At 37.9% G+C, this 13,085-nt stretch overlaps 1 protein-coding gene across 3 annotated transcripts in view; it reads right to left on the reverse strand.

The window, feature by feature from the left end:
- The window catches only part of LOC132949281 (serine/arginine repetitive matrix protein 2), a 145,146-nt gene that overhangs the window by 19,096 nt on the left and 112,965 nt on the right, over positions 1–13,085 (reverse strand). For 2 of the 3 annotated variants that reach the window (XM_061020085.1, XM_061020086.1), the window contains 2 exons: positions 6,456–7,359; positions 5,368–6,229 (listed from right to left, as the gene is read on the reverse strand). In XM_061020085.1, coding sequence (XP_060876068.1) covers positions 5,368–6,229; positions 6,456–7,342 — 1,749 coding nt within the window. In that variant the 5' untranslated portion in view covers positions 7,343–7,359. The remainder of the gene's footprint in view (positions 1–5,367; positions 6,230–6,455; positions 7,360–13,085) is intronic. The other variant, XM_061020087.1, reaches the window with a different exon arrangement.

Genomic DNA, 13,085 nt, shown 5'->3' on the forward strand with positions numbered 1-13,085 from the left:
ATCGCAATTTTATGTTTGAAACGTTATTGGAAAAACGTACGGAACAAATAAGCAATAGGAGAATCGGCTTACCAATGTCATTCTCGAGTCCTCTTACATGGCATATTTTTTCGCCGATTGTCAGTGCGAGTTTTGCGTACACCGAACCGCGATCGCCGTCGGTATAATATACGCCTATTGAACCGTGTGCGAGATCGAACTTAAGTCTTTAATTGGTCTTTGTGTCATTGAATCTATCTCGATGTTATTTCGTCATATCTGATTACAGATTATAGAACTCCTGCCACGGCTCCCACATCCATCATCCAAATTCATACTACAATGCTGCTATCATTTTCTTATCATACACTGTCATACTGATGCAATTTACGTGCAGGCAATGAGCATACCGGTTGCGGAATAAAAATCCCCCCAAAAATAATTATATTTTTTTAGTAGGTAATTGGAAAGTAATACCAGCAATAGATTATCATAGGTAATGTACTAATGTATTGTGCCCCCCGCAAAAGCAATTATTCCAAAGCGAAACAAAACAGAAGTCTTGTAGTTTTTAATTTACGGATAATTTAGACTTATCGATTTAATGAAATACAAATAATGTATACAACACCGCAGTGGCCGATATTATTTTTGTTTCCGCGATGGCAATAATAACTTACACTCGTATAATAAATAATATTATTAAGTAAAATAATAATTTTACCGGCCATAGGTTGATATTTTGAAAACATGGGTACCTATTAATGACTAATAATTTATATAAATACATACGATGGTCATAGGTTTATTTTTGAATAATACAATCGTTATACTTTTAGGTTACACTACTGATCCGGTTCCATTCGATTCGGATAAAACACGCAATTTTATAATCGCAATGTGCTCTTGAACGTGAACCTAAAGTGCTCTTGAATAACCACGACAGTCGCGGGTGGAAAGGTAAACAGTAAACAGTAAACACCGCGTATTAATTAGTAAGATGTAACTAAAATACTTAGGAAACAAATCAAAATCATTTAAATACTTAATGAATTCTCGATTCGATTAATAAACTTTGTTTGAACACACTCGGTCATTCGTTTATCGACGAATCAATATATTATATCGTCATCACGCGCCATTTAAAACCAAATCAAAAGTGAAAACGACGAACGTCAGACATGTTCATGTTCTATTAAATGAAAATCGTACGATGATAAGAATAACAGTAACACGTATGAAATCGTCATTGTAAAAGTCTACATAAAATCGTGAAAAACGCGTAGACTATACACTGTGCGCAGGAGGTTTGTTTCATAATAATATAGCATGGGGTATAAAATAAAATCACATAATACGGTGGCCGTCTATTGGCTCCGATTCGCATCCGTTGGAATTTGATATCTCCGTAAATCCACGGTGCACGGCCACCAATGTATTATTATCGGAAAACCGGATGTCGCGGACCCGCAGCGTCCGCGTGTCGTCTCATCGACGACCGGACAGGCGAAAAAACGGACGCACCACGGCGAGAATCGGTTAATGGTATTACGTGAAAATAATAAATTTCACCGGGTAAAAAAAAATGGCGCGCGCGCGCGTCGTATATTATAGTTAATATCGTATATATATACACACGCACACACACACACACACACACACACACACACACACACACACACAACAAACGACGACGGAAACGAGCGAGCAGCGGTGCAAAATGTGAACGGAATAATAATAACATTGGCACCGACGCCGGTCGGCGCTGCGGAACGGAACTCCGACGAGTGCGTAATAAATGAGTACCTCTATACCTCGTGGGCGTCGTTCTATCAAAAGAGACACAGTTTATCTCGCGGGGAGGTTTTGTGTTATTTTCAAAACGAAATTTCGATTTTTATTCTTTGGTTTTCCGGGAACGACGGCGTCATTTTTTTCGCGGTCAAACCCCGTCCGTTGAGATTGCAATTATTGTCGTGTTGCTGGCCCGATTACCGATTCGATTTTCGTCGTCGATTCAATTATCGAACCGAAACTGGCGAACGGTAAACGAGTAATTTTTACGCGCACGCGATTTGAATGGTTATAGCGGCAAGGCGATCCAACTATTCACCAAAGTCAAGCAATACAAGTAATAAGACTGGAATGGCCTAATCGAGACCGTAAAAAATATTATATACGACACATAATACTCGTATGTTCATCATTCGTTTTCAGCTGGGTCCCGTTCCCAAAGTCGGGCACGATTTTACAGTGCGCATGAATTATAATGATATTATATCGCCATCGACTGTCGTGGTGAAACGGACGTAGAAAACGCGAACCGTCGCACGAAATAAAAATAAAAATATTCCGACCAAAACAAAAGCAACGGTTCGACAGGCCGAGATATGAACGGCGCGGGGGGGGGGGGGGGGAAAGACCGAAGACGAGGAGGGGGCCAACGACAACATTGACTTTGACTTCGAGACGAATAAATAATCAACGACCGAGGTCGCGTGTGCCTACTGCCTGCTGTATAATACTATGCAGTATACACGACGCCCGTTTGCACTGAAATATTATTATTATATATAAATATATTGTACGAAAACCACAACAATAGTTTGAGTTGCGACAGAAACAACGCGCGCCCGCCAAAACCGTGAGGATTTGATAAGAATTATAACTATTTTTTTTTTTTAGGATTTCGGACAGATTGAAAAAATATATCTCCCATCATCGTTTCTGGCTTGAAGCGGATGCTAATACATTCGATTCTGACATTGTCAATTCGACGACAACTATCCGACAAAAAAAATGTTAAAGTAGTAAGTACCTGTTGTTCCAATTTTTGGTGTTTACAGTTCAGTACTAACAATTCCGTAAAAATACAATTTTTTACTATCATTATCAACATCATACAGATATAAGAATTTTTTTTAAGAGGACGTGGTACCCGCACGTGTACTCCAACTCTAACGCACACGTACGACATATCAAATTTTTGTTCGCCAAGGTTCAATAATGTGCTGTCAGCTTTGATATTTGAGTGAATTGACCTATTATCAAACGATTAGGCGAAAACATTATCCGTGTTCTCTAGTTGGTGTTTTGCTATATTTTCATTTTTAAGTGAATCATGAGTATTTTCAAATATTAATATTTTACACTCATAATTCACTTAAAAATTAAAATGTAGTAAAAAACCAACGAGAGAACACGGATAATGTCCATGCCTAAAAGTTTGATAGTAAATCAATTCACTCCAATACCAAAACTGACAGCAAACTATTGAAACTGGCGAACGAAATTTCGGTATGTCGTACGTGTGTAACACGAGACATGCTGCCATGCTGATACCACATCCTCTTACTATAAATATAATATGTACAATGAATGCAATAATAATAATTAAGAAATATATATTTTACCTAACGTTTTTCCTCTCGTACTTTGACTGTAATTAAAAACAAAAACAATTTGAAAAATTGAATCGACCGATTTTTGGAAATAAATTAAGGTACTGTGCTAGGCAGTAAAAAAAATACGGCCGATTGATTAATCTAAAGAAGACGGAAGTATGAAAATTACGTAAAGGTGGTAAAACCTATTAATTGATAATAAAATGAGTGTTTGAAGACAAATCGCAATGGGATACGCGTTGACATGATATTAAATATATTATTATGACCTATATACTGTAACGGTGATTTCATATTACGACAGAGTTTAGAACGTACTGCGTGCAATCATAACGTGCAAATGTGCACCATTATAGTTAATTATTGTGATGTGTGTAATATAAATATGGTTACGAATGTACTTACAGACCATGAGTGCATGTGTTTAGTGTGGGCGCATGTGCAGGCACAGTCGGCGGAGACGGATCGACATGAACGCGTTGCGCACGGCAGACGGCCACGTCATGAATGGGGAATTAAATAATAGAAACGAAGTTCGGACCGGAATATAGACGATAAACAAATTACACCAAAGACGATAATAACCACAGGTGGTCGCCGATGGTCTAAATAAAGATTCGTTTTTCCCTTAATCCGGGTCTGACCGGCACCACCGCCCCTCGCCATCGTGTAAAATGTAAAACGTAGGCATGGTGATTACCGAGCTATTTCTAACGAAATACCGAATAACGAAGGTATAGGTAAACTTCGGATAACTGCGTCACAAAAATTAAATGTTATTGCGTAGGTAGTAGTCATATTATTATTTTGTTGAGTAAATTAAATCAAACTCGTCAATCGTTCAAACAAATTTCAAAATACGTGTTCATTATTATTTTATATAATAATAATAAAATGCATAATATTAAATGAAAATGAAAACGATGGCACCCTGGTCTTTTTGAAGTTGTTCCGAGTTCCGACACGTAAATAATAAATGAATCTTTTAATAACAAATTATTCGAATAAACAATAAATAATCTAATCTAACGAAATATAATCGTCACGTCGTACACAGTTTTACAACGTTCGACATTTTATTAATGATGAACTCAATACTATCCGACCGTAAAATGACGTTAAATTGAAAACAACATAATATGAGTTAACGACCTTTGAACCTAATCGTGCAGCCCTCGAGTCGCAATGGGGGAAAAAAATGCCTAAAAAGAGACACGCGGAGGGGCGTCAACCCATATGATAAGTGTTTTGTCTAGAGACAAAAGGCGGCAACGACGGCGGCTGACGAGATTTCTGCGCGGAAAAACGATTATTTGGCCGACGGAAATTGCTTGCGTTCGTTGTGCGAAAACATTCAATTAATAATAATTGTTATGGTTTCCAATTACACTGTGTCTGCGCACTGTCATCGACGACATTGCTGCCGCCAATGCGCACGCGCGGTTTTCGATATTTCACGGCAGCCCCGCTTGTACGTGTATATTATAGAAATGTCGGCACGCTGCCAGTGATTTGCGCGCGTACTAAACACACGTAAAATGACTCGAAAACCAAACATAACGACAGGCATAGGTCTAACCACTGATGTGATGAAAGGTTAATGGAAACGTAATTTCCATGTAGAACTGGTACAAACACTGTACACTGTAGGTTTAAAACAAATTTCTAAAAAGACCGAAGTGTATTGTATTGTCAGTATATACTTTATATGACATTATGACTCCACCATCGTTTCTTGGCCTTCCATTGTTAAATGTAAATTTTTTATAAACATTTACTAAAATTTACACTCGAATCGCCTATAGTTGAAGATGATCGAGTACTATGTTTAAAATCACCCTAGTCTTTTTTTTTTTAAGTATCCCCCAAACATTGCCCAACCACACACACAAGTGACAAACACTTTTATATTATATCTAAAGCCTGTATATAATATTATAGTTTAATATACACGACATTACAGCGTGTGTGCAACACCACTAACCTGTTGCAATTGACCGGCGGCAGTGGCCGGCCGGGCGGGCTGCGTGAGCTTGTGCAAGTTGAGCGGATAATGTTGGGACTGTTGCTGTTGTCTGGACAACGAATGGTGTTGATGGTGCTGAGACACCACGGTTGCCGGAAGCGACGACGACGATGGCGGCGGCGGCCGGTGGTGATGGTGGTAACCGTTGATGACTGCAGCCGCCGAGGTGGACGACGATTGTTGCTGCAGGAACGAGGGTGGCGCTCGGCCGTCGAACGCGGCCCAACGGTGGTGGTCCATGCCGGACACGATAATGGCGGCGGAGGCCTGCGAAGACGGTGGCAGTGGTTGCGGTGCCACGGTGAACGGCCTGTGATACGACGACTGGCCGCTGCCGCTGCTGCCATTGCTACTGCTGCCGTTGCTGTTGTTGTTGCCCCCATCATACGGCTTGATCTGGAACGGCCTGGACTCCAAGTACGACGGCTGCACGGAGGCCGGTCGTTTCTGATGGTGATGATGATGGTCGTCCGACAACGTCGACGATCTATTGGGATGGTTGTTGTTAAGCTGATGTTGGTGCTGCTGCTGCTGTTTCTGTTGCTGTTGCTGCTGATGCTGTTGTTGCTGCTGCTGATGATTATACCGTAACGGTTCGGGTTTCTGCACGATCACTCGGTTAACGTCATGCTGTGCCGCCGCCGTGGTCGACGAAGACGATGATGACGGTTGCTTGGCCTGAGCTATGGGCACCGCTCTGACACCGCTACGGGGCTGCTCGAGTTTCGGGTCATACCTGATGGCCAAATGCGAGGACTGCAGTCCCGTCCCGCTGGTCACGGGCACTTCCGACTTTGGCCTCTCCAACGGTTGAAACCTGCTGAAAAAAAACAAAATCGTCAAAAACAATATCTATATATATACAATGTTTAACAAGCGATAATAATAAGACTAATGCTGGGTTGCATAAACAATTTGTAAAATTTAATGGACAAATCACGGGCCACTAAATTTTGTTTAACGGACCATTAGCTCAATATTGATTTATTAAATGTTTTGTGCAATCCGGCATAACTGTACGCGGTCGACTCTCTTTATACACTTACTTGGGTGGCGGCGGTGGAGTCTGTATGGGCTTAAACCGCAAGTAATCCCTGTCGATGGCCTGCTGTTGCAGGCCACTGTGCGTCGTCCTATTGTAGTAGTGCGATGAATGTGGCGAAGGGGGTGGAGTCTCGGGCACCGACGGCTGCTGTTCTTTAGGCGCGGTGAACGGCGACTGCGGCTGCGGCGCACCGGATGTTGGCTTGGACACCACCGCGTATGGCGACTGCGGCGGTTTCGGCGGCGAGTACTGTTTGCCTGCGGCGGAGACGGGCGGTGACGATCGAGCGGCCGACATCGGTTTGAACTGAGACGGAGGCGGTTGTTGTTGTTGTTGTTTAACAGTCAGCGGCGGTGGCTGCAGTGGTTGCAGCGTGTACGGCGACTTGTACGGCGACGGCGGTGACGACGACGACGATGCGGAAGGCGGCAGCTGATGGTGATGCTGCTGCTGCTGTTGTTGTGGTTGTTGTTGTTGTTGTTGTTGTTGGTGGTGGTATTGCAGTGACGACGGCGGCTGAAAGTGGTGGTGCTGGTAGGCCGCGGGCTTAGGGTCGACGGCGGTGCGCGGGTAGTGGCCCGGCGAGGAGTACGGCTGAAAGTTGTACCGTAAGTGTGGGTGGTGATAGCCCGGGAACCGGTCTGTGGCCGCCGCCGATGACGGTTCCGACGATGATGACGACGACGACGACGACGAGTTCATCGACGACCGGCCACCTCCGCCGCCGTTGTGGTGCAGATGATGCGACGGGGGCATCGGCGGCGGAAAGTGCAGTTGGGCGGCCGCTGCTGCTGCTGCAGCTGCTGCTGCGGTGGAGGCCACGTCCGTGGGGATCCCTTGGAAGTATTTCCTAGTGTTTTCCAACATGTTGCTAAATCCCGAGTCCATAATATTACTACTTCAGCCTGTAACAAAAACAACCGTCGGTTAATAATGATATAATATGATATTATTGTCACAGTCGAAAGAAAATTGTAAATTATAATATATCGTTGTTATACAAAGGTAACAATATAATCATTGTTTGCACTATATATACGATTTGAAATGTAAATGTTTTAAATTCTGTATCAGAATGACCGATCCCTAATTAATTTTGTCGTTTTAAAATATTACCCGAACTATGGTTGCTTTAAAAATTGTCATAATCATGTCACGTGTATATGCTATATCGCAACAAGATAACACACTACACTATTTTTTAGGATACGACCTAGTGCCCCACATAATACGCTCACCGCTGTATTATTGATTATTATTGTATGGATTATTGGATTGTTAATTGTTAAGAAGAATTTTTATTTATACTGTTGCGACATGAATTTATATAATATGTCACAGTGTGTTTATCATATTATTGTATAGTTGTGATTTACGCGATCACTGTATTTACCTATAGTAAAATTATAATTATTCTAAATTAGATACACGGAAAATTCACAATTTTTTGAAAATCTCATCGTCTCATATTGTAGGTATTGGCATAACCGATACAACTGATGTACAACAATGATAATATTATGCATATTAACCCGTTACCCCGGGACTGCAAATAAAACACCTCGAGGGATAGCACGCGGATTGTTGTCGAACTGCGCACAACAGCGGCACCGAACGTTTGTGATTTCGTACGAACTACGGAGGTATAATACTACACTAACGTATACACTTCTACCTGCGGCCTATTGCGTGCACTGCACGAAACGCGACGTATTTATAGAACATAAAAATACGTAATACGTGCGCTGCACAATGGAAACCCGCGTATCGCGAGCTAGTGTAGATATATATATATGTATTTAATATTTAATATTATGTATAGTATAACATGCTCTCGGATTACTACCTATACTTATATTATTATAAATTATTGTAAGCAACAAAAGATAACAGGAGAGGGGGGGGGGGGGAAATGTGGCTCTAGGTCAAACGCGTCAAGCGAACAACAATGGACGAGCGAATCTTTTATAATACGTTCGATTCCAGCGCGCACCATAGCTGCAGAGCATCGTACTCGTTCAAACGATCACGTCGAGGTAGGTATTTAACCGATAGTGTATACACATGCGCTGTATATTATAAAAATACGAGCAAATAAATATTAAATACCCATGTTCGGCGCCTGTGAATATATAATATTATACAACATACAACGTAATACAGCGTTTTACTGCAAACTTGCTGACGGATTATTGAACGCGAACTATGAAATAATTTATTATCGTGTTTTTTTTTTTTTAAATTTAGATATTAAAATATGATTATTTTTAATTATATTTATATTTGAAAAAATAGTAAATTAAAATAAAACCAGGGGTTATAATAATATATAGTATAAGTTAATTACAAATGTTAACTATTTCTATTATTCCATAAGTTAAACAATATAAATATACGATCTCACTGCTGCACGAATTTCGCAGTTGAGTAAATATGCGATATACTCCTGTTTGATCTTTTGTCATATTAAAAAAAAATTATTTCACAGCGAGAACTGCGAGAATTTTAGTCGTTACAAAAGACCACGCAGCTATATATAATTCATAAAATCTAATTTACTTGATATTGTATTTGATGTTATGTTTAGGAAAAAAGAATTAAAAATATTATGATCGAAAAATTCACATAGTCACGTGTCGCCGTTTCGATGAAATGTTAATAAATTGTGTAGTTAATTATTTTTCAATAACTAGTTTTATAGAGTTATCAACGTACTTTTAACACGTCGCTTTGAAAATATAGAACGTTATTATACATTTATACTTTGCCTTTATAATATTATATTGGTTTATAATGTTTATATAGTCTATATACATCAATTTTGTGAATTTTCAAAGCAAATGTGTTATCGTTCATTGTAGATATCAAATAGGCATTGATAAGCAACTAGCGCCGATAAAGTCTGCACAAGTATTACGTTCGTATATTTTAAAATATATTTTTTTATGGGACATTATTTATGGAGAAATTTTATTTGCGACTGCGCGGTCGGCTGTGTAAAAATATTGATACATTAATATGTCAGTATTTTATATCATTCGGATCTGTTATAACTTAAAGGTTTACAGCAGACAAATGCTTTTAGATCTATATATGTACAATTTATTTATTTATTTATCAATTTATTTTATTTTTAAATTTATTGTATAAATGCAAAAATATTTTGAATCGGCCATTGCTTATTGATTATTACTTAATTTAAGTAATAAGTAACTTCTTACATATTGGTAATTATAGATGATCCAATAGTTACTCAGAACTTAAAACGGACAAAAAATAAAAACACGAACAAATAGTTACTTACATAAAAATGGATTGAATAATATTATAATATATTTTATACCACAAAACATTTTAAGCAATATACCAAATATAGCATGATATATTATACTTTATATTATATAACGATTGAACTTTTCGACTAAAAATTATCGATACTAAAATTGTATTGACACCTACGGAATTCTACAGTGAAAACATACTTTGTAAGGCTGAAATTTAAAAAAAAAAAAACATTAACTTATCCCACCTCAAATCCGTTAACACGAGGATTAATAAAGTTTTTTCTTCAAACGACCAAAACCGATGGCGAAACAAATATAATTAATTTGGAACAAAAAATAAGAAAAACGATTTTACTCAATATATTTTTACGTAAATCATTAACAATAATATTATATTATTAATTATTATTTATATCAAAGAAGTCGGAAATTTATTGATCGCGTATTCGTAGATTGTTCTACATAAAATTAATGTGTACATAATATTACGACGACAATTTGCATTTAAAATTATGTATATTGTTATACTAAACGCAACAACAATATTTCATAATTATTAATTATTAATGCGTTTGGATTAAGTTGGGTTAAATATAATATTATAATAATTTAACCTAATTAATACATATTATATAGATATACTGTCCGAACAGCTGCATAATGGCTTGTGAGTTGTGATGAAATAACGAGAGATAAAATATACTATTATTATGGTAGGTACAGACATATTATAGTATATTATTATTATTATTATTTATAATAATATCAATAAAACTAGAAAAATAAATTACACTTTATAAAAAAAAAAACATAATATACGCAACATATACAACGTGGTTATAATGGGTATGTGCGTAATGTAACGCCACGCGGCCTTGTGATATTCACTGCCGTCTGCCAGCGGCGCGAGGACGACCGGAGAGCCGAGACGATGAATTTTTCTCCTCCATCGTCTATATTATAGATCGAACTATTCCAATATTACGGGATTCGGTTGAGCCTTGTGCGAACAAACGTCAAACACACACACACACACATATATAAATGTATTTATTGACAAAACACCAACTCCGAGCTTATATAATATATAAAATACAATTTATACGTCTCCGATTGCGGCCCGTCGTCGTCTCGAGAAAACTGCGATTTTTCTCTCCGTCTCTTTATCCACACGAAAATCGTATTTCACCGGCAGGTTTAATGGAGAAAACGGTCGTATATTGAACACACGCCCGCACGAGCGCGCGCGGAGAAAGATTAACGCGTGTGGAATGAGAGTATATAATATTTTATACATATATATTGTGTAGGAGAAAAATCGATATCTCTGCGGAATATTAATGTGAAGCAGATGATAAAAAAAACGATATTAATATATTTTTTATAAATATGATAACAATAACGTTGGTAATATTATGGTAGGTCGATGACAAATATTACAAGCAATATATAGCATTATTATACGAACAAAGGGTTACGGAGATCTCGCGAAAGTCGAGCGTCGCAAACCGACGAAAATTATAATACTATTGTAGGTTATAGGTACACCTCTATAACAATATGGAAAACAATAATTAATGAAAAAAAAAATCGTTCGACGTGTCCGTCGTCACGACGACAACAACGATTCGGCGCGTTTATGATGATGGTAATTCGCACGATAGGCAAAACTGTGTTATTTTTTTTTAGCTTCTTCCCCCACCTCCCATATACTATTATATTTTGTCGTCCGTAATTTTATAAATTATTTTATACCATTCGAACAATCGGTTATTTACACACTCGCGCACATATTGCTATACGGCAACACTCGTGCGATTATTACGTCCGTAGACGTGGTGAGACACAGGCAGAGTAACAAAATAATGTATAACGGACACCGTCGACGTTGTTTTTTTGCTGCAATTTCGGTACGCTCCGAAAGCGTGAAAAAAAATGAAACGTCAATATTTTTTTTTTTCCGCCAGTTTGCATATAAATTATCGTTGTAACGCCGGTTTTTGGAGAGAGAGAGAGAGAGTGAGAGAGAGAGAGAGAAACTCGGAGAGTGGAGAGACCCCGATAACGAGGTTTTTACAATATTTACCGTCGAAAAATGGAATATTGCGAACGACCTGCAGTGTGTCTCATTTAGGAATTTAGACATTAGAGACTATATTATTATTATTATGAAAAATGAAGCTATATTATTTATAATGTTACTTTACCCTATCCCATCCAACCACCGTATTCAACGCCTACACGTATTTTCAACGCGATGTAACTTATTTTATTATATCGCTATTATTATTATTATTATTATTACAATTTATTATTTCATTTAAGTTTAAAATATTTTACTATTTCAATAATAAACATACACAATTTTAATCGTCATTCAAATTGCAATTTTTGAAGAAAAATAAATAATAAAATCTTATTTTTTTTTTGCTGATTATAAGACGGAAATGACATATTAAGTCATTACTCGTAAATGATATTATTAAAGTATAATTATTTTGATTTTTATCTTTACGGTTCGTACGGAGTCCATATTATCGACTACAAAGATAGATTATCAAGTTTATCTGTGTCTATTTTTAATTTTTTTAATTAGTGTCTGAACGACAAACAAACTTTCACTGATATTGCAATAATGTAATAGTTGTTGCAGTGTCACGTGCACGCGGAATAATGTACCTGAAAATGGATTCAATTTCAGGGGAATGCATTTTTTTGTGAGCAATGTAAATGTAACGGGAATGTTTTAATTAGATCGGCAGCTGTACTTATGCCTATAATATCATGACATTTCGCATGAAAGAGCATCGGTAATTTAAAAATTAATAAAAGAAAAAAAATATCGTGTTTTTTTCTTACGACTTGTATTGTTTTTACAGCCATCAAAAACGATATAAAAACCAATCAAAATAGGGTAGACCCTCCTCTTTTTTTTTCCGAGTCTCCCCACTTCCACCACCTCCCCACCCCAAAAATTGCTTCTCGTACCCGACGAGAAATAAATAAATAACACTATTACGTGTTGTGTACTCGTTCACTGTTTTAATATTAATTATCGTGTCGCGCATATCTATAATATAGGTACACGGCAAATTAAATGGCGATACGTCATAATACGTAATCACTAATCGTATTACGGAGGTAATACTATGGTATAAAACTATACAATGTATAATATATATATGTACGGACGAACGACGACTTCCGGCAAACGTATTTACCGCACGTATATGGCAGCGACCCACTTCTCCGCTCGGCGTTTCAGACGACTTCCGGCGGCGAATGCGCGCGATTCGAAAAAAAATCATCACTATTATATCGCGGTGCGGGCGGCACCAGAGTAGTAT

The sequence above is a fragment of the Metopolophium dirhodum genome, chromosome 7 (genome assembly GCF_019925205.1).
Source record: "Metopolophium dirhodum isolate CAU chromosome 7, ASM1992520v1, whole genome shotgun sequence".
In the NCBI taxonomy this organism is placed as follows: Eukaryota; Metazoa; Arthropoda; class Insecta; order Hemiptera; family Aphididae; genus Metopolophium; species Metopolophium dirhodum.